Source organism: Scyliorhinus canicula, chromosome 5 (genome assembly GCF_902713615.1).
Source record: "Scyliorhinus canicula chromosome 5, sScyCan1.1, whole genome shotgun sequence".
Lineage (NCBI taxonomy): Eukaryota > Metazoa > Chordata > Chondrichthyes > Carcharhiniformes > Scyliorhinidae > Scyliorhinus > Scyliorhinus canicula.
In genome coordinates, this window is record NC_052150.1 from 159,249,686 (window position 1) to 159,272,574 (window position 22,889).

The window sequence follows — 22,889 nt, forward strand, 5'->3', positions numbered from 1 at the left end:
CTGATCCCACAATCTCCCCATACCCCTTGATCCCTTTAGCCTCAAGATCTATATCTAATTCTTTCTCAAAATTACACTATGTTTTCTGGCCTCAACTACTTTGTGGTAGTGAATTCCAGATTCACCACTCTCTGGTGAAGAGATTTCTCCTCACCTCAGTCCTAAAAGATTTACCCTTATCCTCAAACTATGACTCCTAGCTGTGGACTTCCCCAACCTCGGAACATTCCTGTCTAATACTGTAAGTTGCTATGAGATCCCCTCTCACTCTTCTAAACTCCAATGAATATAATCCTAACCGACTTAGTCTCTTCTCATAGGACAGTCCCACCATCCCAGGAATCAGCCTGGTAATACCTTCACTTCACACCCCCCACTACCTGGCCATTGCTATATTCGCCGACCAATAATAATTTATAAAATTTGGAAGAGCCAGCACCGCACCCCCACGCTCCAGCAGCATCATCTTCACAAACAGGGTTTTACCCACCCAAACAAATCGCAAGATCACCGCATTCACCTTTTTAAAGAACGCCTTGGGGATTAAAAATTGGAAGGCTCTGAAAGACAAACAGGATCCTCGGGAGGACCGCCATTTTCATTGGCTGCACCCACCCCGCCAATGACAGCGGGAGGGCACCCACCTCCGAAAGCGCGCCCCCCCACCCCCCCCCTCTCATCTGTTCTACCAGCTGACCCAAATTCAGCTTGCGCAGCTGCTCCCACTCCCGTGTCACCTGGATATCCAAATACCGAAAACTCCCCCCTACCACCTTGAACAGCATCTCCCCAATCTGTTCTCCTGCCCCCTGGTCTGAATCGCAAAGACCTCACTCTTGCCCATATTCAATTTATACTCCGAAAACCCACCGAATTCTTTTAATATCCCCACAATTCCTCCAAACCCTCCAGCAGATCTGAAACATTTAGAAGTAAATCATCCGCATAAAGCGAGACCCTGAATCGGTCTATTTGACCCACATTGTTCTGGGTCTTAATCGCCTGCTTTAAAATGAGGGAGATCGACGCCTGCGACAACGTTGGGGACGAGGGAGTACTCCCAGCTCCTTTTGCCTCATTGAAAGCCCTTACCAACAGCAGTCTCAATACCCCGAGAATTTCTTGCCAAATTCCATCGGTACCTGTCCGGACCTGGGGCCTTGCCCGATTGTATCGCCTCCAGCCTCCACTACATCTACCAGCCCAATTGGGGCCCCCAGGCCCTCCACCAGCTCCTCATCCACCTTCGGGAACCCCAACATCTCTAGAAACTGCATCATCTCCTCCATCCCGGCTCGGGGTTCCAACTCATACAGCTTGCTACAGAAGCCCCCAAACACCCCATTCACCCCCGCTGGGTCCAAGACCGTATTCCCACCTGTGTCCTTCACTTTCCAAATCTCCCTCGCCGCCTCCTGCTACCTCAACTGGTGCGCTAGCATTCTGCTCACCTTCTCCCCATATTCATACACCGCCCCTCTCACCCTTCTCAACTGCCCCACCATATTTCCCGTAGATAATAGCCCAAACTCCTTCCGCAGACTCTTCCGCTCTTTTAGCATCCCCACCTCCGGAGCATCCACTTAGCTCCTGTCCATCTGCAGGATTTCCTCCACTAGCCTTTCGATCTCCGCCAGCTCCGCCTTCTTGCTATGTGCCCGAATCAAAATAAACTCCCTCCTGACCACAGCCTTTAGTGCCTCCCATTCCGTAACTGCCATGGCCTCCCCGTATCATTAATCTCCACATATCCCTGGATGGCCTTCCTCACCCGCTCACATGCCTCTTCCTCCGCCAGCAGTCCCATGTCCAGCCTCCATTGCGGGCGCTCGGCCCCCCCTTTGCTCATTCACAGGTCCATTCTGTGCGTGGCATGGTCCGACACCGCTACTGCCAAATGCTCAACATCAAGCACCCCTGCCAACAACGTCTTATCGAACACAAAAGTCTATTCGGGAGTACACCTTGTGCACATGGAAGAAGAATGAAAATTCTGGGCAGCACGGTGGCGCAGTGGTTAACACTGCTACCTCATGGCACCGAGGTCCCAGGTTCGATCCTGGCTCTGGGTCACTCTCTGTGTGGAGTTTGCGTGCGTTTCGTCCCCACAACCAAAAGATGTGCAGGTTAGGTGGATCGGCCACGCTAAATTGCCCCTTAATTGGAAAAACTGTATTGGGGACTCTAAATTTTTAAAAAAATGAAAATTCTTTCGCCCTCAGTCTCCCAAATCTCCACGGATCCGCCCCCAATGTGCTCCATGAACCCTCGGAGCTCCTTAGCTGCCGCCGATACCTCCCCGACCTAGAGTTCAACCGGTCAACCAGGACCGTATTAAAGACTCTCCCATAATTAACCAATGAGAGTCCAGGTCCGGGATTCTCCCCAGCACCTGCCTCATAAATTCAATGTCGTCCCAGGTCAGGGCATAAATGTTCAGTATACCACCAGCATCCCCTCCAGCTTCCCGCTCACCATAACAAACCTCCCCCCAGAGTCCGCCACTTTACTTCCCATTTCAAACGCCACCCGCTTATTGATCAATATCGGCAACCCCTTCATTTTAGAGTCCAATCCCGAGTGAAATACTTGCCCTACCCATCCCTTCCTCAGTTTAATCTGGTCCCCCACCTTTAAGCGTGTCTCCTGTAGCATAGGCATATCCGCCTTCAATCATTTAAAATGTGTGAAGACATGGGGTCTCTTGACCTGCCCGTTCAACCCTCGCACGGTCCACGTGATCAGCCTGATCTGTAGGGCAACCCGCCCTCCTCCCCCCTGCCGATCAACCATAGCCCCTCTTGGGCCAGCCTCCAGCCAGCGTAGTGCAACTCCCTAGGCCAGCCCTCGGGCACCCACCGTCATCGACCCTCCTCCTATTACCTTTTAGAAGCCCTTCCCCTGTCAGCAGTACATTCCCCCCACCCCGCCAAGTCTCCAAAACATCAACCCCTACCCCATCCCCCAACTAACCTTCTGCTCACCCCCACTGCAATTCCGTGAACTAGCCCGCCCAGCTAGCCTGGCAGCCCCCGCCCATGGTACCTAACGTCCCACCCTACCCCACTGATTCCCCTCCCTCCCTTCCAATCAACCCGCTAGTGCAAACAAAAACCCCTCCCCAAGCCCAATCGATGAGATCAACCCTCCATCTTCCAACAAAGAACAGAAACAAGCCTGAAGCAAAACAATGGCCCCAAACATAAATTAAACCCAGCGCCAAAGCATCTCCACCAAAGTTAAATATCCTCCTTCTCCTACCAGTTCATTGTCTCTGATAAATTCCATCGCCTTCTCCGACTTCCCGAAGTATAGTTCCCAGCCTTTTTAGGTCACCTACAAACGTGCCGGGTACAGCATCTTAAACTTCTTCCCCTTCCTAAAGAGGGCCTCCTTGGCTTTATTGTAGCTCACTCTCCTCTTGACCAGCTCTGCAACCAGGCCCTGATATACTCGAAGTTCACTGCCCTCCCAGGTGCAGCGCCTAGTATTCCTGGCCCACCTCAAGATCTGTTCCTTCTCCAGGAAATGGTGCAAATGCACCACCATCGCCCTCGGCGGCTCGTTCCCCTGGGGTCTCCTCACTAGCATCTTATGCGCTCAATCCACTTCCAGTGGCCTTGCGAATGCACCCTCTCCCAGCACCTTCTCCAACATCTTCCCCACATACACGCTATCGCGGCTTCCTCACTTCCCTGTGGCAGACCCACGATTCTTAGATTCTGCCTGCGTGACCGGTTCTCCAGGTCTTTGAGTTTTTCCTGGAGCTACCCTGGCAGATCCCACATCAGTCCCATCTCCGCTGCCATCGAGGCAAGCCACTCCTCGTGTTCCTCCGCCACCTCCTCCATCTTCTAGATCACCTGACTCTGGGCCTCCAGCCTCATCTCCACATGGTCGATCACCGCCTTAATCGAGTCCACCCACCGGGCCAGGTCCTCCAAATTCTCCTTACGTTGCTGGGTGACCGTCCCATTCAGAAAGCCTATCAGCTGCTCTGTTGACCACTGAGCCGGCAGGACCGCTCCCTGACCCTCCACCATCTCCACATGTGTCGCAGACGCCGCACCAGCTTTTGCACTCTGTTCCCCTCTTTTGCGACCGCTTCTGGCCCTCAGCTCCATGCACCAATGGGTCACTCTTTTCTGCTAGCACACCTGCACCTTTTTACCTCCTCACATCCACCCATTAACCGGGGAAAAGGTCAGAAAAAAGTACCGCGAGCGGGAGCCACCAAATGTGCGAACATCACACATGGCTGCCACGAGAAGTCCTGTATTTTCCCCTTCTTAATCACTCTCTTGGTTTGCCTTTGCTGAATTTTATACAGTTCTCAATCCTCAGGTCTTTTGCTGTTTCTTGCTAATTTGTATGCCTCTTCTTTGAATCTAAAACTATCTCTAATTTCCCTTGTAAGCCATAGTTTTGCCACAGTTCCTTTTCTACTCTTGCATCAAATAGGAATAAACAACTTTTGGAGTTCATCTATTCGTTCCTTGAATGCCTGCCATTGCCTGTCCACTGTTCTTCCTTTCAGTAATATTTTCCAGTCCGTCGTAGCCAGCTCATGCCTCATACCATCACAGTTACCTTTATTGAGGTTCAGGACCCTGGTCTCAGAATCAACTATCTCACCATTCACTCTGATAGAATTCTATCATATTATGGACATTCATCCCCAAGGTTTCTCTCACAACGAGATTGCTAACTGCACAACACCCAGTCCAAAATGGCCTGTTCCATTGTAGGTTCCTCAACATACTGGTCCCAAGGGCAGCACGTTGGCCTAGTGGTTAGCACAGCTGCCTCACGGCGCTGAGGTCCCAGGTTCGATCCCGGCTCTGGGTCACTGTCCGTGTCGAGTTTGCACATTCTCCCTGTGTCTGCGTGGGTTTCGCCCCCACAACCCAAAAATGTGCAGAGTAGGTGGATTGGCCACACTAAATTGCCCCTTAATTGGAAAAAAATAATTGGGTAATCTAAATTTCCAAAAAAACATACTGGTCCCGAAAACCATCCCGTATACACTCCAGAAATTCCTCATCTATTGTGCTGTGACGAATTTGACTCACCCAATCTATATGCAGATTAAAGTCACCCATAATCACTGATGTTCATCACCTGCATTCTGATTTCCTGTCTAATGCTATTCCCAACATTATCACTGGAGTTTGGTGGTCTGTATACCACCCCTACAAATGTTTTTTGCCCCTTGATGTGTATCCCAACCCGGACAAATTCCACATCATCCGTATTAATATCTTTCCTCAATAGTGTATCAATATCTTCTTTAATCAACAAAAAAACTTCACCACGTTTTCCTTTCTGTCTGTCCTTCGTAAAAACTGAATAGCCCTCAATGTTTAGTTACCATCCTTGGTCACCTTGGGACCACGTCTCCGTGATGTCATATGCCTTTACATCTATGACTTTGATTGCACATTGGAATACGACCATTACTTCCTTTATAATGCACTTTAACAGTTTGCTAATGGCAGATGTTAAGCTCACTGACCTCCAGTTACCTGTTTTTGCCCCCTCCCTTTTTGAATAAGGGTATATTGGTAGTTTTCCAATCCTCTGGGACTTTTCTAGAACATAGAACAGTACAGCACAGTACAGTCCCTTCGGCCCATGATGTTGTGCCGACCATTTATCCTAATCTAAGATCAACCTAACCTACACCCCTTCAATTTACTGCTGTCCATGTGCCTGTCCAAGAGTCGCTTAAATGTCCCTAATGACTCTGACTCCACCATCTCTGCTGGCAGTGCATTCCACGCACCCACCACTCTGTATGAAGAACCTACCTCTGACATCGTCCCTATGCCTTCCTCCAATCACCTTAAAATTATGATCCCTCGTGACAGCCATTTCTGCTCTGGGGAAAAGTCTCTGGCTATCCTCTCTATCCATGCCTTTCATCACATTGTACACCTCTATCAAGTCACCTCTCTTCCTTCTTCGCTCCAGTTAGAAAAGCCCTAGCTCCCTCAATCTTTCTTCATAAGACATGCCCTCCAGTCCAGACAGCATCCTGGCCAACCTCCTCTGCACCCTCTCCAAAGCATCCACATTCTTATGAGACGACCAGAACTGGACACAATATTCCAAGTGTGGTCTAACCAGGGTTTTATAAAGTTGCAGCAAAACCTCGCAGCTCTGAAACTCAATCCCCCTGCAAATGAAAGCCGACACACCATACGCCTTCTTAACAACCCTATCAACCTGGGTGGCAACTTTGAGGGATCTATGTATGTGGATCCCAAGATCCCTCTGTTCCTCCACACTTACAAGAATCTTGCCTTTAACCCTGTATTCAGCATTCAAATTCGACCTTCCAAAATATATCACTTCACATTTATCTAGGTTGAACTCCCTCTGCCACTTCTCAGCCCAGCTCTGCATCCTGTCAATGTCCTGTTGCAACCTGCAGCAGCCCTCGACACTATCTACAACTCCACCAACCTTCCTGTCATCGGCAAACTTACTAACCCACCCTTCCAATTCCTCATCCAAGTCATTTATAAAAACCACAAAGAGCAGAGGTCCCAGAACAGATCTCAACAGGACACCACTGGTCACCCACCTCCAGGCAGAATACTTTCCATCCACTACCACTCGCTGTCTTCTTTCGGCCAGCCAATTCTGTATCCAGACAGCCAAATTTCCCTGTATCCCATGCCCCCATACTTTGTGAACGAACTTAGCATGGGGAACCTTATCAAATGCCTTACTGAAATCCATATCACCACATCCACTACCTGACCTTCATCAATGTGTCTCGTCACATCCTCAAAGAATTCAATGAGGCTTGTAAGGCATGACCTGCCCCATACAAAACCATGCTGACCATCTTTAATCAAACTATGTTTTTCTAAATAATCATAAATTCTATCTCTCAGAATCCTTTCCAATATTTTGCTCACCACAGACGCAAGACTGACTGGTCTGTAATTCCCAGGGATTTCCCTATTCCCTTTCTTGAACAGGGGAACAACATTCGCCTCCCGCCAATCATCCGGTACTACTCCAGTGGAGAGTGAGGAAGGAAAGATCATCGTCAACGGCGCAGCAATCTCCTCCCTCGCTTCTTGTAGTAACCCTGGGTATATCCCATCAGACCCAGGGGACGTATCTATCCTGATGCTTTTCAAAATTTCCAGCATATCCTCCTTAATATCAAACTGTTTGTGTCTATTAACCTGGTTCGTGCTGTTGTCATGATCAACAAGGTCCCAGTCTCTAATGAATGCGGAATCGGTCTTACTCTCACTCTGATCATCCTCTTATTTCTCACATAAGTGTAGAACGCCTTGGGGTTTTCCCTAATCCTTCCCGCTAAGGCTTTTTCATGCCCCTTTCTAGCTCTCCCAAGTCCATTTTTGAGTTCCTTTCTGGCTACCTTGTAACCCTCCCGTGCCAGATCCTTGCTTCCTCAACCTTACGCAAGGTTCCTTCTTCCTCTTGACTAGAAGCTCTACTTCTCTTGTCATCCAAGGCTCCTTCAACTTTCCATTCCTTCCTTGTCTCAGTGGGACAAAACTATCCAGCACTCGCAGCAAGTGATCCTTAAACAATCCCCACATTACTGTTGTGCATTTCCCCAAGAACTGTTCCCACTTTATGCTCCACAGCTCCTGTCTAATAGCTGTATAATTTCCCCTACCCCAATTAAATACCTTCCCAAAATGCCTGTTCCTATCCCTCTCTATGACTATGGCCAAGGTCAAGGAGCTGTGGTCACTGTCACTGAAATGCTCTCCCACTGAGACATCTGACACCTGGCCTGGTTCATTGCCAAGCACCTTATTCAATATGGTCTCCCCCTAGTCGGCCTATCTACATATTGAGTCAGGAATCCTTCCTGTACACACCTGACAAAATCTGTTCCATCCAAACCATTTGCAGTAAGGAGGTTCCAGTCAATATTAGGGAAGTTGAAGACACCCATGACACCAACTCTGTTACTTCTGCACCTTTCCAAGATCTGCCCAAGGAATGGAAGAAATGGAAAGCCCAATCTGTTCCTCCGTCTGTTTGAATTTAAGGATTCTTGGAAGGTTATTACCAGTGCATCCACTATCTCTGCAGCTACTTCCTTTAATATCCTGGGATGCAACTCATCCGGTCCAGAGGTCTTATCGACCTTTAGCTCCATTTGTTTCCCTAGTACTTTTTCTCTAGTGATAGTTTTTGTTTACTTGTTTACTTATTCCCTCTCCCCTTTTCCCCCTTGAGTATGCACTTTGATAGGAAGAATAAAGGAGCTGAACATTATTTAAATGGAGAAAGACTGCATAAAGTTGCTGCACAAAGGGATACGGGGTTCTAGTTCATAAATTACCAAAAGCAAGCATGAATGTTCAGCAGGCAATAGGAAAGGTAAATATAATGTTGGCTTTTATTTCAAAGAGAATCAAGTATAAAAATAGGGAACTCTTGCTTTCATTATGCAAGGCACTAGTTATACCACACTGGAATACTGTGAACAGTTTTGGTCCCCTTATCTAAGCAAATATATACTGGCATAGACGCAGTCCAGAGAAGATTCACTAGATTGATCTTGGTTATGGAGGGATTTTCTTATGAAGAGAGGTTGAGCAGGGTGAGCCTGTGCTTATTGGAGTTTAGAAGAGTGAGCAGCAACCTTATTGAGATGTAAAGGATTCTCAGGCGGCTTGACAGGGTGGCTGTTGAGAGGTGGTAGAGTCTAGGTCCAGAGGCCATAATCTCAGAATAAGGGTTTGTCCATTTATGACGGAGATGAAGAGGAAGTTCTTCACTCAGAGGGTAGTAAACCTGTGGAATTCTTTACCACAAAGGAGGATGATCAAGGTTAGGCCATTAAGTATGTTCAAGGCTGAAACAGACAGATTTTTAATCAGTAAGAGATTCAAGGGCTGTTGAGATAAGGCAGGAAAGTGGAGTTGAGGATTATCATATTAGATCAGTCATATCTCATTCAATAACTGAGCAAAGTTGATGGGCCAAATGGTCTACATCTGTTCCTACGTCTTCTGGTCTTATTCCAAAGTGCAATCAGAGTCATGGAGGACTATGTTACAAGAGTCTGCAGAGGACTCCAGGTCCAAACTCCAAAGAAAATCAAGATCAGCAAATAACTATAGTTTGTTGTTGGTTTGTTATCCATTGGTACACTAGTACACTAACCCTGACTGGCAGGCCTCGTTACAGGATACATAAATCTGGTTTGACTCAGAAAAAGACATTCACTATCCAGTGCATCCTCTGCTCCATGTGCTTGAAGTCATGTTTCCATTTAATGAACATGCAGACGAGCCATTCAATGACTTCTGCACCATTTCTTCAGTGGTGAGTTAAGAGGTGAGATAACCAGAGAGGATTAACGAAACCTTCAAGGCCTTCTACCAAGAGCTATACACCTCGGAGCCCCCAACGGGGAAGGCTGGGATGAACCGGTTTCTTGATGGACTGGACATACCAGTCGTGGGAGAGGGCAGAAAACGGGATCTGGAAGCACCACTAACACTGGGAGAGATCATGGAGAGCATTAGCTCCATGCAGACGGGGAAGGCGCCGGGACCGGACGGATTCCCGGCGGACTTCTACAAAAAATTCGCGACAGCGCTGGCCCCGCACCTGCGGGAGATGTTCACAGACTCGCTAGCTAGGAGCACACTGCCACCCACGTTAGCACAGGCCTCAATCTCGCTGATACCTAAGAAAGACAAAGACCCAACGGAATGTGGGTCATACAGACCCATATCTCTGCTGAACGCAGACGCCAAAATACTGGCCAAAATCCTAGCCAAAAGGCTAGAAGACTGTGTACCTGAGGTGGTCACAGAGGACCAGACGGGCTTCGTCAAAGGTAGACAGCTTACCGCGAACATCAGGCGCCTGCTGAACGTGATAATGACCCCCTCCGGGGAGAGAACACAAGAGGTGATCGTCTCCCTGGACGCAGAAAAGGCCTTCGACAGAGTCGAATGGAAATACCTCATAGAGGTACTGGAGCGGTTCGGGCTTGGAACAGGGTTCACCGCTTGGGTAAAGCTCCTATACAACGCTCCCATGGCGAGTGTACGGACCAACAATACCAACTCCCAATACTTCCAGCTGCACAGGGGCACCAGACAAGGATGCCCACTGTCCCCGCTGCTGTTCGCACTAGCAATCGAACCGCTAGCAATCGCGCTCAGGGCAGCAAAAAATTGGAGGGGGATCCGAAGGGGAGGTAGAGAGCACAGAGTCTCACTCTATGCGGATGATCTGCTCCTCTATATCTCGGACCCACAAAGCAGCATGGACGGAATCATAGCGCTCCTGAAAGAGTTTGGAGCCTTCTCGGGCTACAAACTCAACATGAGCAAAAGTGAGATCTTCCCAGTACGCTCGCAAAGGGGGGGGGGGCCGCACTAAAGGGGCTGCCGTTCAAACAAGCCCGAAATAAATTCCGCTACCTGGGGATCCAAATAGCCCATGACTGGAAAGGGATCCACAAATGGAACCTCACCAGCCTGACGGAGGAAGTTAAAAAGGACCTGCAAAGATGGAACACACTCCCGCTCTCCCTTGCGGGGAGAGTCCAGACGATCAAAATGAACGTACTGCCCAGGTTCCTTTTTCTGTTTAGATCCATTCCGATCTACATCCCCAAGGCCTTTTTCAAAGCGCTGGACAAACATATCATGGCGTTCGTATGGGGGGGTAAAAATGCTAGGATCCCAAAGAAGGTCATACAAAAAACAAAATCCAGGGGGGGGCTAGCCCTCCCGAATCTACAATTCTACCACTGGGCGGCAACAGCCGAGCGAGTAAGGGGATGGATCCAGGAGCCAGAAGCCGAGTGGGTGCGTGCGGAGGAGGCCTCCTGCATGGGAACCTCCCTCCGGGCCCTCGCCACGGCAGCACTCCCATCCCCACCCAAAAAACACTCCACCAGCCCAGTGGTGACAGCCACCCTCCAATCCTGGAACCAACTGCGGCAGCAATTTGGCCTGTACAAAATGTCGGACAAGGCTCCCATCTGCAACAACCATAGGTTCAAACCACCACTGACCGACGCCACCTTCAAAAGGTGGAGGCAGGACGGGGGGGACACTGACAGTCAGGGACCTATACACGGACGACAGGATCGCAACACTGGACGAACTGACAGAGAAATTTCAGCTAGCTGGGGGGAACGAGCTACGGTACCTGCAGCTCAAAAACTTCCTACGAAAGGAGACAAGGACGTACCCACAACCGCCACGACAGACACTATTGGAAGACCTACTGGACGCAAGTATCCTAGAGAAAGGGAACTGTAGTGACATGTATGACCGACTGGTAGATAGGGACGACACCGTACTGGACGCAACAAGAAGGAAATGGGAGGACGACCTGGGGATGGAGATAGGGTGGGGACTCTGGAGCGAAGCACTGCATAGGGTCAACTCCACCTCCACATGCGCAAGGCTCAGCCTGACGCAACTAAAAGTGGTACATAGAGCCCACTTAACGAGAAACCGTATGAGTAGGTTCTTCCCGGAGGTGGAGGACAAATGTGAGCGGTGCCAGAGAGGCCCGGCCAACCACGCCCACATGTTCTGGTCTTGCCCCAGACTTGTGGAGTACTGGACAGCCTTCTTCGAGGCTATGTCCAAAGTGGTGGGGGTGAGGGTGGAGCCATGCCCGATAGTGGCGGTCTTCGGGGTTTCAGACCAGCCAGATCTATTCCTGGGGAGGAGGGCGGACGCCCTTGCCTTTGCCTCCCTGATTGCCCGCCGTAGAATCCTGTTTGGCTGGCGGTCAGCAGCACCACCCAGAGCTGCAGACTGGCTGTCCGACCTCTCGGAATCTCTCCAAATGGAGAAAATCAAATTCGCCATCCGAGGGTCGGACGACGGCTTCCACAGAACGTGGGAGCCATTCATGCAACTGTTCCGGGACCTGTTTGTGGCCAACGTACATGAGGAAGAATAGTCGGGTGGCCAAGAACCAGGGGAAAATGGGCGGGAATCGGGGGAAGGTAGCTGGGGGGGTGGGGGGGGAATACGGGCTCGGTATGGGGGTTTGATGGCAAGCCAAGGCCCAAAACCAAACTATAAATAAATGCCTATAAACATGTGCCTCGGCCATATTGGGGAATGTAAAATATGTATGCTGGCTAAAGGGGGCGGCCACAATTATTGTTATGAAGATGCTTACCTGTAAATATTCATGTTAAATTTTTGTGTTTTCCTTTTTTTTTTCTCTCTCTCTAATAACTTGTAATTTGTCATATATAAAATATGAAAACTCAATAAAAAAACATTTATAAAAAAAAAAAAAGAGGTGAGATACTAGGCCAGAGAACATTCAGTCAGTGAGATGTGTTTAAGTGATCCTTTCGAGGAACCTATATATGCTACAGTGGTGATGGCGAAGGACAACTATGCCTTCCTACAATCCTAAATCCAAGAAACTTCTTTGAAACATAATTTAGAACTGAGGGCCCGAGCTTGATGACTGAGAAATAGGAAGATTTTAAGGAGGTGGGGAGTGGGGGTGAGGAAGGTTGAAAGTCTCTCTTTCCTGTGCAGCCACTGAGGTTTGACTCTACTAAGATTGAAGAGCTGTGAATGTGAAAAATAAACTTCAAATCATGCTGGCATAGAAAATATGTTACCTGATAGGTGGTTTCTGTGATAGCTTCCAGCAATTTTTCTAAAGCTGCTTGAAGACGGGTTCCCACATTTAGTACAAGCTCTTCAGCCTCCGGATCCAGTATTCCGCCACTGAAGATGCTCTCTGTGAAACGGTGAGACAGTTCCAGTCCTTCATCTGTCCCTCCTGACCAGATACTAGCATCATCACCTCCTGTGTCACTACCATAATGGGAATTTGACTTCTCTTCTGAGGATTAAAAAGAGATCATGTGAATCTAGATTTGCCCATTGAACAGAAGGCTACAGCCCCTGAACAACGATTTCTATGAAAATGGTCAGAACTCAAATTGAGAACTTATCCTTTTTACCCAATTAGTCTCTCTGTAAAACCTTCTGAAAAAGTTATAGCCTGTTGAATGAGGTGTAAAGTGTTTTTTCAATGGCATATTGTATTTACAATTGAACAGCTTCACTAGCTATAAGAAACAACTTTATCTTTGCGCAATGTCAAATTTCTTCATTGTGGTTAAAAACTTTCCACATTTTCAAATTTGTTTTATAAAACCAGTGCAGTAGATAACGGGGAGCCAATGGATGTGGTATATCTGGATTTCCAGAAAGCCTTTGACAAGGTGCCACACAAAAGGTTGCTGCATAAGATAAAGATGCATGGCATTAAGGGTAAAGTAGTAGCATGGATAGAAGATTGGTTAATTAATAGAAAGCACAGAGTGGGGATTAATGGGTGTTTCTCTGGTTGGCAATCAGTAGCTAGTGGTGTCCCTCAGGGATCCGTGTTGGGCCCACAATTTACATAGATGATTTGGAGTTGGGGACCAAGGGCAATGTGTCCAAGTTTGCAGATGACACTAAGATGAGTGGTAAAGCGAAAAGTGCAGAGGATACTGGAAGTGTGCAGAGGGATTTGGATAGGTTAAGTGAATGGGCTAGGGTCTGGCAGATGGAATACAATGTTGACAAATGTGAGGTTATCCATTTTGGTAGGAATAACAGCAAACGGGATTAGTATTTAAATTATAAAATATTAAAACATGCTGCTGTGCAGAGAGACCTGGGTGTGCTAGTGCATGAGTCACAGAAAGTTGGTTTACAGGTGCAACAGGTGATTAAGAAAGCAAATGGAATTTTGTCCTTCATTGCTAGAGGGATGAAGTTTAAGACTAGGGAGGTGATGTTGCAGTTGTATAGGGTGTTGGTGAGGCCACGCCTGGAGTATTGTGTTCAGTTTTGGTCTCCTTACTTGAGAAAGGACATACTGGCACTGGAGGGTGTGCAGAGGAGATTCACTAGGTTAATCCCAGAGCTGAAGGGGTTGGATTATGAGGAGAGGTTGAGTAGACTGGGACTGTACTCGTTGGAATTTAGAAGGATGAGGGGGGATCTTATAGAAACATTTAAAATTATGAAGGGAATAGATAGGATAGATGCGGGCAGGTTGTTTCCACTGGCGGGTGAAAGCAGAACTAGGGATATAGCTTCAAAATAAGGGGAAGTAGATTTAGGACTGAGTTTAGGAGGAACTTCTTCACCCAAAGGGTTGTGAATCTATGGAATTCCTTGCCCAGTGAAGCAGTTGAGGCTCCTTCATTAAATGTTTTTAAGGTAAAGGTAGATAGTTTTTTGAAGAATAAAGGGATTAAGGGTTATGGTGTTCGGGCTGGAAAGTGGAGCTGAGTCCACAAAAGATCAGCCATGATCTCACTGAATGGCGGAGCAGGCTCGAGGGGCCAGATGGCCTACTCCTAGTTCTTATGAAAATCTTACATTTCAGTTTCTACTTTAATCCCATATGCATGTCTCAATAATTGATTCCACTCTCAGTAAAATGTAATTAAAATTGTAAGATAATTAGTGTATTTTATTTCTGGGTTTGCTGTCTATTAGAATACCTCGGTGTGATTGGTTGCATATCATACTTAAAGACATCAATGCAACTGGACAGCAGATTCAAACTTGTGGGGAATGGGGAAACTCATGCCACAGATCACTAGATCTTTTTAACACCTTTTTTAGCGATCAGAGACAGGTGCTTTCACTTTGCTACTGACAGTAAAATCTGCACCATATTACAGTAGTCCCCCGTTATACCGCGCTCCGCAATACCGTGGTTCGCGATATACCGCGGGGGGGGGGGGGGGGGGGGCTTATGGACCCCAACTGTCAATTGTGTCAATTTCAGCGGCCGGCTCACTTTGATCCGGAGAGGGAAGCTGCTCTCTCACTGAAACAATCAGCCGGCCGCTGAAATTGACACTGCCGGCTGCTCTCTCCCTCCAATCCAACTTTTAAGTTTTAATGTTTCTGATTGGAGGGAGAGAGCAGCCGGCAGTGTCAATTTCAGCGGCCGGCTCACTTTGATCCGGAGAGGGAAGCTGCTCTCTCACTGAAGCAATCAGCCGGCCGCTGAAATTGACACTGCCGGCTGCTCTCTCCCTCCAATCAGAACCCCAGCAGCCACAGCCTGTACCTCAGCAGCCACAGCCTGAACCCCAGCAGCCACAGTACCCCAGCAGCCACAGCCTGAAGCCCAGCAGCCACGGCCTGTACCCCAGGAGCCACAGCCTGTACCCCAGCAGCCACAGTACCCCAGCAGCCACAGCCTGAAGCCCAGCAGCTACAGCCTGTACCCCAGCAGCCACGGCCTGTACCCCAGGAGCCACAGCCTGTACCCCAGGAGCCACAGCCTGTACCCCAGGAGCCACAGCCTGTACCCCAGCTACAGAGGGGAGGGGCGATGTGAGACAATGCTGGTCTTGCAGAGGCCCGTATGACCTCCTCCTGTGTTCTCTGCTCTCTCCCTCCAATCAGCCGGCAGTGTCAATTTCAGCGGCCGGCTCACTTTGATCTGGAGAGGGAAGCTGCTCTCTCACTGAAACAATCAGCCGGCCGCTGAAATTGACACTGCCAGCTGCTCTCTCCCTCCAATCAGAAACATTAAAACTTAAAAGTTGGATTGGAGGGAGAGAGCAGCCAGCAGTGTCAATTTCAGCGGCCGGCTGATTGTTTCAGTGAGAGCAGCTTCCCTCTCCGGATCAAAGTGAGCCGGCCGCTGAAATTGACACTGTTTTAATTAGATCCACGATGGGGGTTTTAAATTTATTTAAAAATCTATGCTAGCGCTTCCCATTGTGAGTCTACGGGGGTCCGACCTCTCCCCCCGCCCCCCGTAGACTCTCAATGGGAAGCGCTAGCATAGATTTTTAAATAAATTTAAAACCCCCATCGTGGATATCCGCGGCTCGGATGCAACGCGGGTGGCTGTCTTGGACCCCAACACCTGCGTTATAAAGGGGGACTACTGTAGTAACAATATCAGTTTCTGAGCAGCATGTTAGTTTTCTGGAACTTTCCAAAATACTTTTTAAATATTTACGTATCAATGCCTTATTGAAACACACGTGGGTCATCAACTTTAAAAAAAAATACACGGTCAGCCAAGATTGGTAATGAAAATAATAGATTATAACATTTTGTACTTGAACCAGTCGGGTTAAGAGATAAAGTCATTTTAATAATTTTGGAAAAAACATAGAATAGATACACCAAAGTACTGATGCATATTATTGATAAAAAGAATTATTCAACACAGAAGGCCATTGGGCCTATTGTGTCTGTGCCAGCTGTTGGAAAGAACTAGCCAAATAATCCTACTGTACAACTTTCCCCATTGACTTGCAAGGCATTGGAAACCCATTTAATAATAATAATAATCGCTTAGTGTCACAAGTCGGCTTCAATGAAGTTATTGTGAAAAGCCCCTAGTCGCCACATTCCGGCACCTGTTCAGGGAGGTTGGTACAGGAATTGAACCCGCGCTGATGGCCTTGTTCTGCATTACAAGCCAGCTATTTAGCCCACTGTGCTAAACCAGCTCAATTTGTTAATATACTAAATGTCTTCACAATTGGAGTGAAACATATGCAACAGTCTTCAGGAATAACGACCATTGACTTCCGGTTGCGGTGATGAGGAGCTAAGCCGCACGTTCGGTAGCTCCCGCTATTTTCGGTCTTTTGGGCTCTTTTAAGGGCCCGTAGCGGTACTGGTTGGACTTTTCCCCGTGTGGGAACACTTCCTCTAAGACTCTCCACCGGTGGATGGCTTGGACCAGGAGCGGAGTGGTCAAAAAATCGGCTTTGGAGCAGAGAAAGGTGCGAGACAGGAAAGGCAAGATGGCGGCGGGCGGGGAATCAGCAGCGCGAGAGCAGCAGGCGCTGCTTCAGCTCTCCTTCAGGGAGCTGAAGGCAGAGATCCTGGAACCGCTTAAGGCCTCCCTGGACCAGCTCATGGTGACCCAGACGGCTCAGGGTGTGGAGATCCGAGAGCTTCGGCAAAAGGCCTCGGAGAGCGAGGACGAACTCCTGGGCCTGGCAGTGAAGGTGGAGTCGCACGAGGCGCTCCACAAGTGGTCAGCGAGGATGGAGGAGATGGAGAACCGCGCCATTCGGAAGAATCTGCGGATTCTAGGCCTCCCAGAGGGGCTGGAATGTTAGGATTTGGGGGCCTATGTGTCTATGATGCTGAACTCACTAATGGGCGCTGGGACGTTCCAGGGACCCTTGGAGCTGGAGGGTGCCCATTGGGTGCTGCTGAGGAAATCCAGGCCAAACGAGCCACCTCGGGCGGTGCTGGTATGTTTTCACCGCTTCGTCGACCGTGAGTGTGTGCTGAGATGGGCGAAGGAGAGGAGTAGCAAGTGGAAGAATGCGGAGATCAGGATCTACCAGGACTGGAGTGCGGAGGTGGCAAAGAAAAGGGCTGGTTTTAATCGGACAAAGGCAGTGCTCTACAAGAAGCAGGTAAAGTTTGGCCTGTTACAGCCGGCATGCCTCTGGGTCACATAAGGACCACCAGCTCGACTTTGACTCTCCGGAGGAGGCCTGGGCTTTCGTCCAGGCAGAGAAGCTGGACTTGAACTGAGGACTGGGGGCTGGGGAGCGGTGTACACGGCCTGGAGGCTCTGTCCTCCTTGGTATCCTTTCGCTTTTATCGGTTCTATTTGATGATGTCTTTTTGCTGTTCTGCTTTTTCGCTTTTTGGGACTGTTATCTGTTTACTTGGGCGTTTTGTCACGTCTGGTTTTGTTTCACTGGTTGAGAGTTTGGGAGTGGTTCGCGGTCCTGTTGGGTCATGTGCCCGTCTTTTCCCGCGTGTTGGGTCGGGGGGGCGGGGCTCGGGATGGAAGCGCGGGCTTCTCTCCCTCGCTGGAGGAGCAGTGGGAGGGGCCGGCACTGGGGGGAGGGGGTTGTGTTGAACTGGGGAGGGTCATAGGGGTGGCGGGAGCGGCCGTGGTCAGCAGGAGTCGGCTGACTTACGGAAGTACAATGGAAGGGGCTACGCAGCTAGGGGGTGCTGGGGGGGGGGGGGTACCGGGTTGCTGTTGGAATGGCCGAGAAGGAGCTGGAGCATGTAGAGGGGGCCGGGATGGGGTTCTGTTGCCGTGGGGAACGGGCTGAGCGGGGGACTCGGGCACGTGGCGGACTGAGGAAGGGTAATGGCTAGTCAACGGGGGAGGCGGGCAGGTAGCCCCCTGATCCGACTGATAACCTGGAATGTGAGGGGACTGAATGGGCCGGTCAAACGGGCCCGCGTGTTTGCGCACCTGAAGGCAGATGTGGCCATGCTTCAGGAGACGCACCTGAAGGTGGCGGATCAGGTTAGATTGAGGAAGGGATGGGTAGGCCAAGTGTTTCATTTGGGGCTGGATGCAAAAGAATCGGGGGGTGGCGATCCTGGTGGGGAAGAGGGTGTCGTTTGAGGCGTCGAATGTGGTGGCAGACAGCGGCGGGAGGTATGTGATGGTAAGCGGCAAGCTGCAGGGGGAGCGGGTGGTGCTGGTCAATGTATACGCCCCAAATTGGGACGATGTGGGTTTCATGCGGCGCATAGAACATAGAACTGTACAGCACAGAACAGGCCCTTCGGCCCTCAATGTTGTGCCGAGCCATGATCACCCTACTCAAACCCACGTATCCACCCTATACCCGTAACCCAACAACCCCCCCTTAACCTTACTTTTATTAGGACACTACGGGCAATTTAGCATGGCCAATCCACCTAACCTGCACATTTTTGACTGTGGGAGGAAACCGGAGCACCCGGAGGAAACCCACGCAAACAGGGGGAGGACGTGCAGACTCTACACAGACAGTGACCCAGCCGGGAATCGAACCTGGGACCCTGGAGCTGTGAAGCATTTATGCTAACCACCATGCTACCCTGCTGCATGTTGGGCCGGATTCCAGATTTGGAGGCGGGGGCATGATAATGAGGGGGGGGATTTCAACATGGTGCTGGATCCGCCACTGGATCAATCCAGATCCAGGACGGATAGGAGGCCAGCGGCGGCTAAGGTGTTGAGGGGGTTTATGGACCAGATGGGAGGGGTGGATCCATGGAGGTTTGAGAGGCCAAGGGACAGGAAATTTTCATACTTCTCCCATGTGCATAAGGCCTATTCCCGGATTGCTTTTTTCATTATGAGTAGGGCGCTGATTACGAAGGTGGAGGATGCTGAGTATTCGGCGATAGCCATTTCTGACCATGCCCCGCACTGGGTGGGCCTCGAGCTGGGGGAGGAGAGAGACCAGCGCCCGCTTTGGCGCTTGGAGGTGGGGCTGCTGGCGGACGAGGATGTGAGGGGGCGGGTTCGAGGATGTATCGAGAGATATCTGGAGGCCAATGACAACGGGGAGGTCCGAGTGGGGACGGTCTGGGAAGCGCTGAAGGCGGTGGTTATGTGGGAGTTGATCTCCATTCGAGCCCACAGGGAGAGGAGAGAGAGAGGGAGAGACTGGTGGGGGAGATGGTGAGGGTGGACAGGAGATACGCGGAGGCTCTGGAGGAGGGATTGCTGGGGGAGCGGCGTAGTCTCCAGGCTGAGTTCGACTTGTTGACCACCAGAAAGGCTGAAGCTCAGTGGAGGAAGGCACAGGGAGCGGTGTATGAATATGGGGAGAAGGCGAGCAGGATGCTGGTGCACCAGCTCCGCAAGCGGGATGCGACTAGGGAGAATGGTGGAGTTAAGGATAGGGGAGGAAATGTGTTGCGAAGGGGTGAAGACATTAATGGGGTCTTCAGGGACTTTTATGAGGAACTGTATCGGTCCGAACCCCAGTGGAGCAGCTTTTTGGACCGGCTAAGATTCTCGAGGGTGGAGGAGGGACAGGTGGAAGGACTGGGGGCGCCGGTTGAGCTGGAGGAGCTGGTCAAAGGGATAGGGAGCATGCAGTCGGGGAAGGCGCCGGGATCGGATGGGTTCCCGGTCCAATTTTATAAGATGTATGCAGACCTGTTGGGCCCCCTGTTGGTTAGGACCTTCAATGAGGCAAGGGAAGGGGGGGCTCTGCCTCCGACGATGTCTCGGGCGCTGATTTCCTTGATCCTTAAGCGGGACAAGGATCCCCTGCAGTGTGGGTCATAGAGGCCGATCTCACTCTTAAATGTAGACGCCAAGCTGTTGGCGAAGATTTTAGCCACGGGGATAGAGGACTGTGTGCCGCAGGTTATCCACGAGGATCAAACGGGGTCGGTGAAGGGGAGGCAGCTGAACACTAACATAGGGAGGCTCTTGAATGTTATAATGATGCCGGCGGTAGAAGGGGAGGCGGAGATAGTGGTGGCGTTGGACGCGGAAAAGGCCTTCGATAGGGTTGAGTGGGGGGTACTTGTGGGAGGTGCTGGAAAGGTTCGGGTTTGGGGAGGGGTTTGTCAGGTGGGTGAGGCCGTTATGAGGCCCCGATGGCGAGTGTGGCTACGAATAGGAGGAGGTTGGAGTATTTTCGGTTATACCGAGGGACGAGGCAGGGGTGTCCCTTGTCCCCCCTGCTTTTTGTGCTGGAAATTGAACCCATGGCCATGGCGCTGAAGGAGACGAGGAACTGGAGGGGGCTGGTGCGGGGTGGGGAGGAACACCGAATGTCTCTCTATGCGGATGACTTATTGTTAGATGTGGCGGACCCGGTGGTGGGAATGCTGGAGGTGATGAGGATTCTTAGGGAATTTGTGGATTTCTCAGGGTACAAGCTCAACTTGGGGAAGAGCGAGCTGTTCGTTGTACACCCGGGGGACCAGGAGGGGGGGATTGGTAGGCTCCCACTAAAAAGGGCGGAGAGGAGCTTCAGGTACTTGGGGGTCCAGGTGGCCAGGAGCTGGGGGACCTTTCATAAGCTTAACCTCAAGGCTGGTGGAGCAAATGGAGGAGGAGTTCAAGAGATGGGACAAGTTGCCGCTGTCTCTGGCGGGTAGGGTGCAATCAGTCAAGCTGGCGGTGCTCCCGAGATTTCTGTTCCTGTTCCAGTGCCTCCCCAACCTTTTCCCGAAGGCGTTTTTCAGGCGGGTTAACAGGAGCATTACGGGGTTTGTGTGGGTGCACGGGACCCCAAGGGTGAGAAGGGTGTTCTTGGAGTGGGGCAGGGATAGGGGGGGGGCTGGCGCTGCCCAACCTCTGTGGGCATTATTGGGCTGCCAACGCAGTGATGGTGCGTAAGTGGGTAATGGACTGGAAGGGGGCAGCATGGAAGAGGATGGATATGGCGTCCTGCGTGGACACGAGCCTAGAGACTCTGGTAACGGCACCGCTGCCGCTCCCTCCAACGAGGTATACCATGAGCCCGGTGGTGGCGGCTACCCTCAAAATTTGGGGGCAATGGAGACGGCACAGGGGGGAGGTGGGGGCCTCGAAGGGGGCCCCCAATACAGGGGAACCACCGGTTTGTCCCGGGGAGAATTGATGGCGGATTCCTGAGTTGGCACAGGGCAGGTGTTAGGAGGTTGAGGGACCGGTTTGTAGATGGGATGTTTGCGAGCCTGGGTGAGCTGGAAGGGAAGTTCGGGCTCCCCCCGGGGAATACCTTTAGGTACAAGCAGGTAAGGGTGTTTGCCAGGCGGCAGGTGGCCTAGTTCCCCCTGCTGCCGCCGCGTGGGGTTCAGGACAGGGTGCTCTCGGGGGTGTGGGTTTGAGAGGGGAAGATCTCGGCAACGTACCAAGTGATGCAGGTGGTAGACGAGGGCTCGGTGGAGGAGCTGAAGGGTAAATGGGAGGAGGAGCTGGGTGAGGAGATTGAGGAGGGGACGTGGGCGGACGCCCTAGGAAGGGTGAACTCCTCCTCGTCTTGTGCGAGGCATAGCCTCATACAGTTTAAGGTGCTGCATAGGGCTCACATGACCGGGACAAGGATGAGCCTGTTTTTTGGGACCGAGGACAGGTGTATTAGGTGCTCAGGGAGCCCAGCAAACCATACCCATATGTTCTGGGCATGCCCAGCACTGGAGGAATTTTGGAAGGGCGTAGCAAGGACGGTGTCGGGGGTGGTAGGATCCAGGGTCAAACCGGGCTGGGGTTGCAGAGGAGCCAGGAGTGCAGGAGGCGAAAGAGGCCGGCATTCTGGCCTTTGCGTCCCTAGTAGCCCGGCGGAGGATTCTTCTTCAGTGGAAGGATGCGAGGCCCCCAAGCATGGAAGCCTGGGTCAACAATATAGCGGGGTTTATTAAATTGGAGAGGGTGAAATTTGCCCTAAGGGGATCGGTGCAGGGGTTCTTCAGGAGGTGGCAACCATTCCTAGATTTCCTGGCAGAACGGTAGAAAAAGGCCGGGGGGGTGGGGGGAGAAAGAGAGAGAGAGAGAGAGAGAGAGAGAGAGGAGGAGACGGGCGTTAATTTATTTCTTCTTTTTTGTATACATGGTGGGAGGGGTTTGTTCTTTCTCTTCTTAGCATTTTCTGTTATTGATATTTTGTGAAAATTTGAAAAAAATTATATATTTAAAAAAAGAATAACGACCTTTATTCTGTATTGGTTACATTGCAATTAATTTCAGAGGCACTTGATAAGGGTCTGCACCAGAGATTATCAACATTGAAAGTGCCATTATGACAACTGGGTTGACAGATAGGACAGAGTGGCAACAAAACATACACTCTCTGTAATGTGACAAGGGTTGTTCTCCAAGGGTTTGTACTGATGCTTTAGCTTTTCACCACACACACAAATGATATTTAAACGAATTAAGAGTCTAAATTTATATTTGACACCAAGTTAGGAAACATAGTAGGTTGTGTAGATGGAAGTAGGAAATTACAAATGCAGTCAGCTAATTGAGTGAGAAAGACTCAGGGCTTACAGGGTTAAATTATGGTCACAAAGTTAGTTTGTATTTCATTAAGTTTAGAAAAATTGAGATGATCTTTTCAAATTATATATTTTAAAGATTTTTCATAGAAAACAAACACGCTCTCAAATCCATGAATAGGA

The 22,889-nt window shown here is 50.2% G+C and overlaps 1 protein-coding gene across 13 annotated transcripts in view; it reads right to left on the reverse strand.

Annotated features, from left to right (window-relative positions):
• Positions 1 to 22,889, reverse strand: part of akap9 (A kinase (PRKA) anchor protein 9) — a 332,810-nt gene that overhangs the window by 155,147 nt on the left and 154,774 nt on the right. For all 13 annotated transcript variants that reach the window (XR_005460747.1, XR_005460749.1, XR_005460744.1 and 10 more), the window contains one exon: positions 12,638 to 12,864. Coding sequence is in view for 1 of the 13 variants with exons in the window: in XM_038797918.1 (XP_038653846.1) it covers positions 12,638 to 12,864 (227 nt within the window). In the remaining 12 variants the exon portion in view is untranslated. The remainder of the gene's footprint in view (positions 1 to 12,637; positions 12,865 to 22,889) is intronic.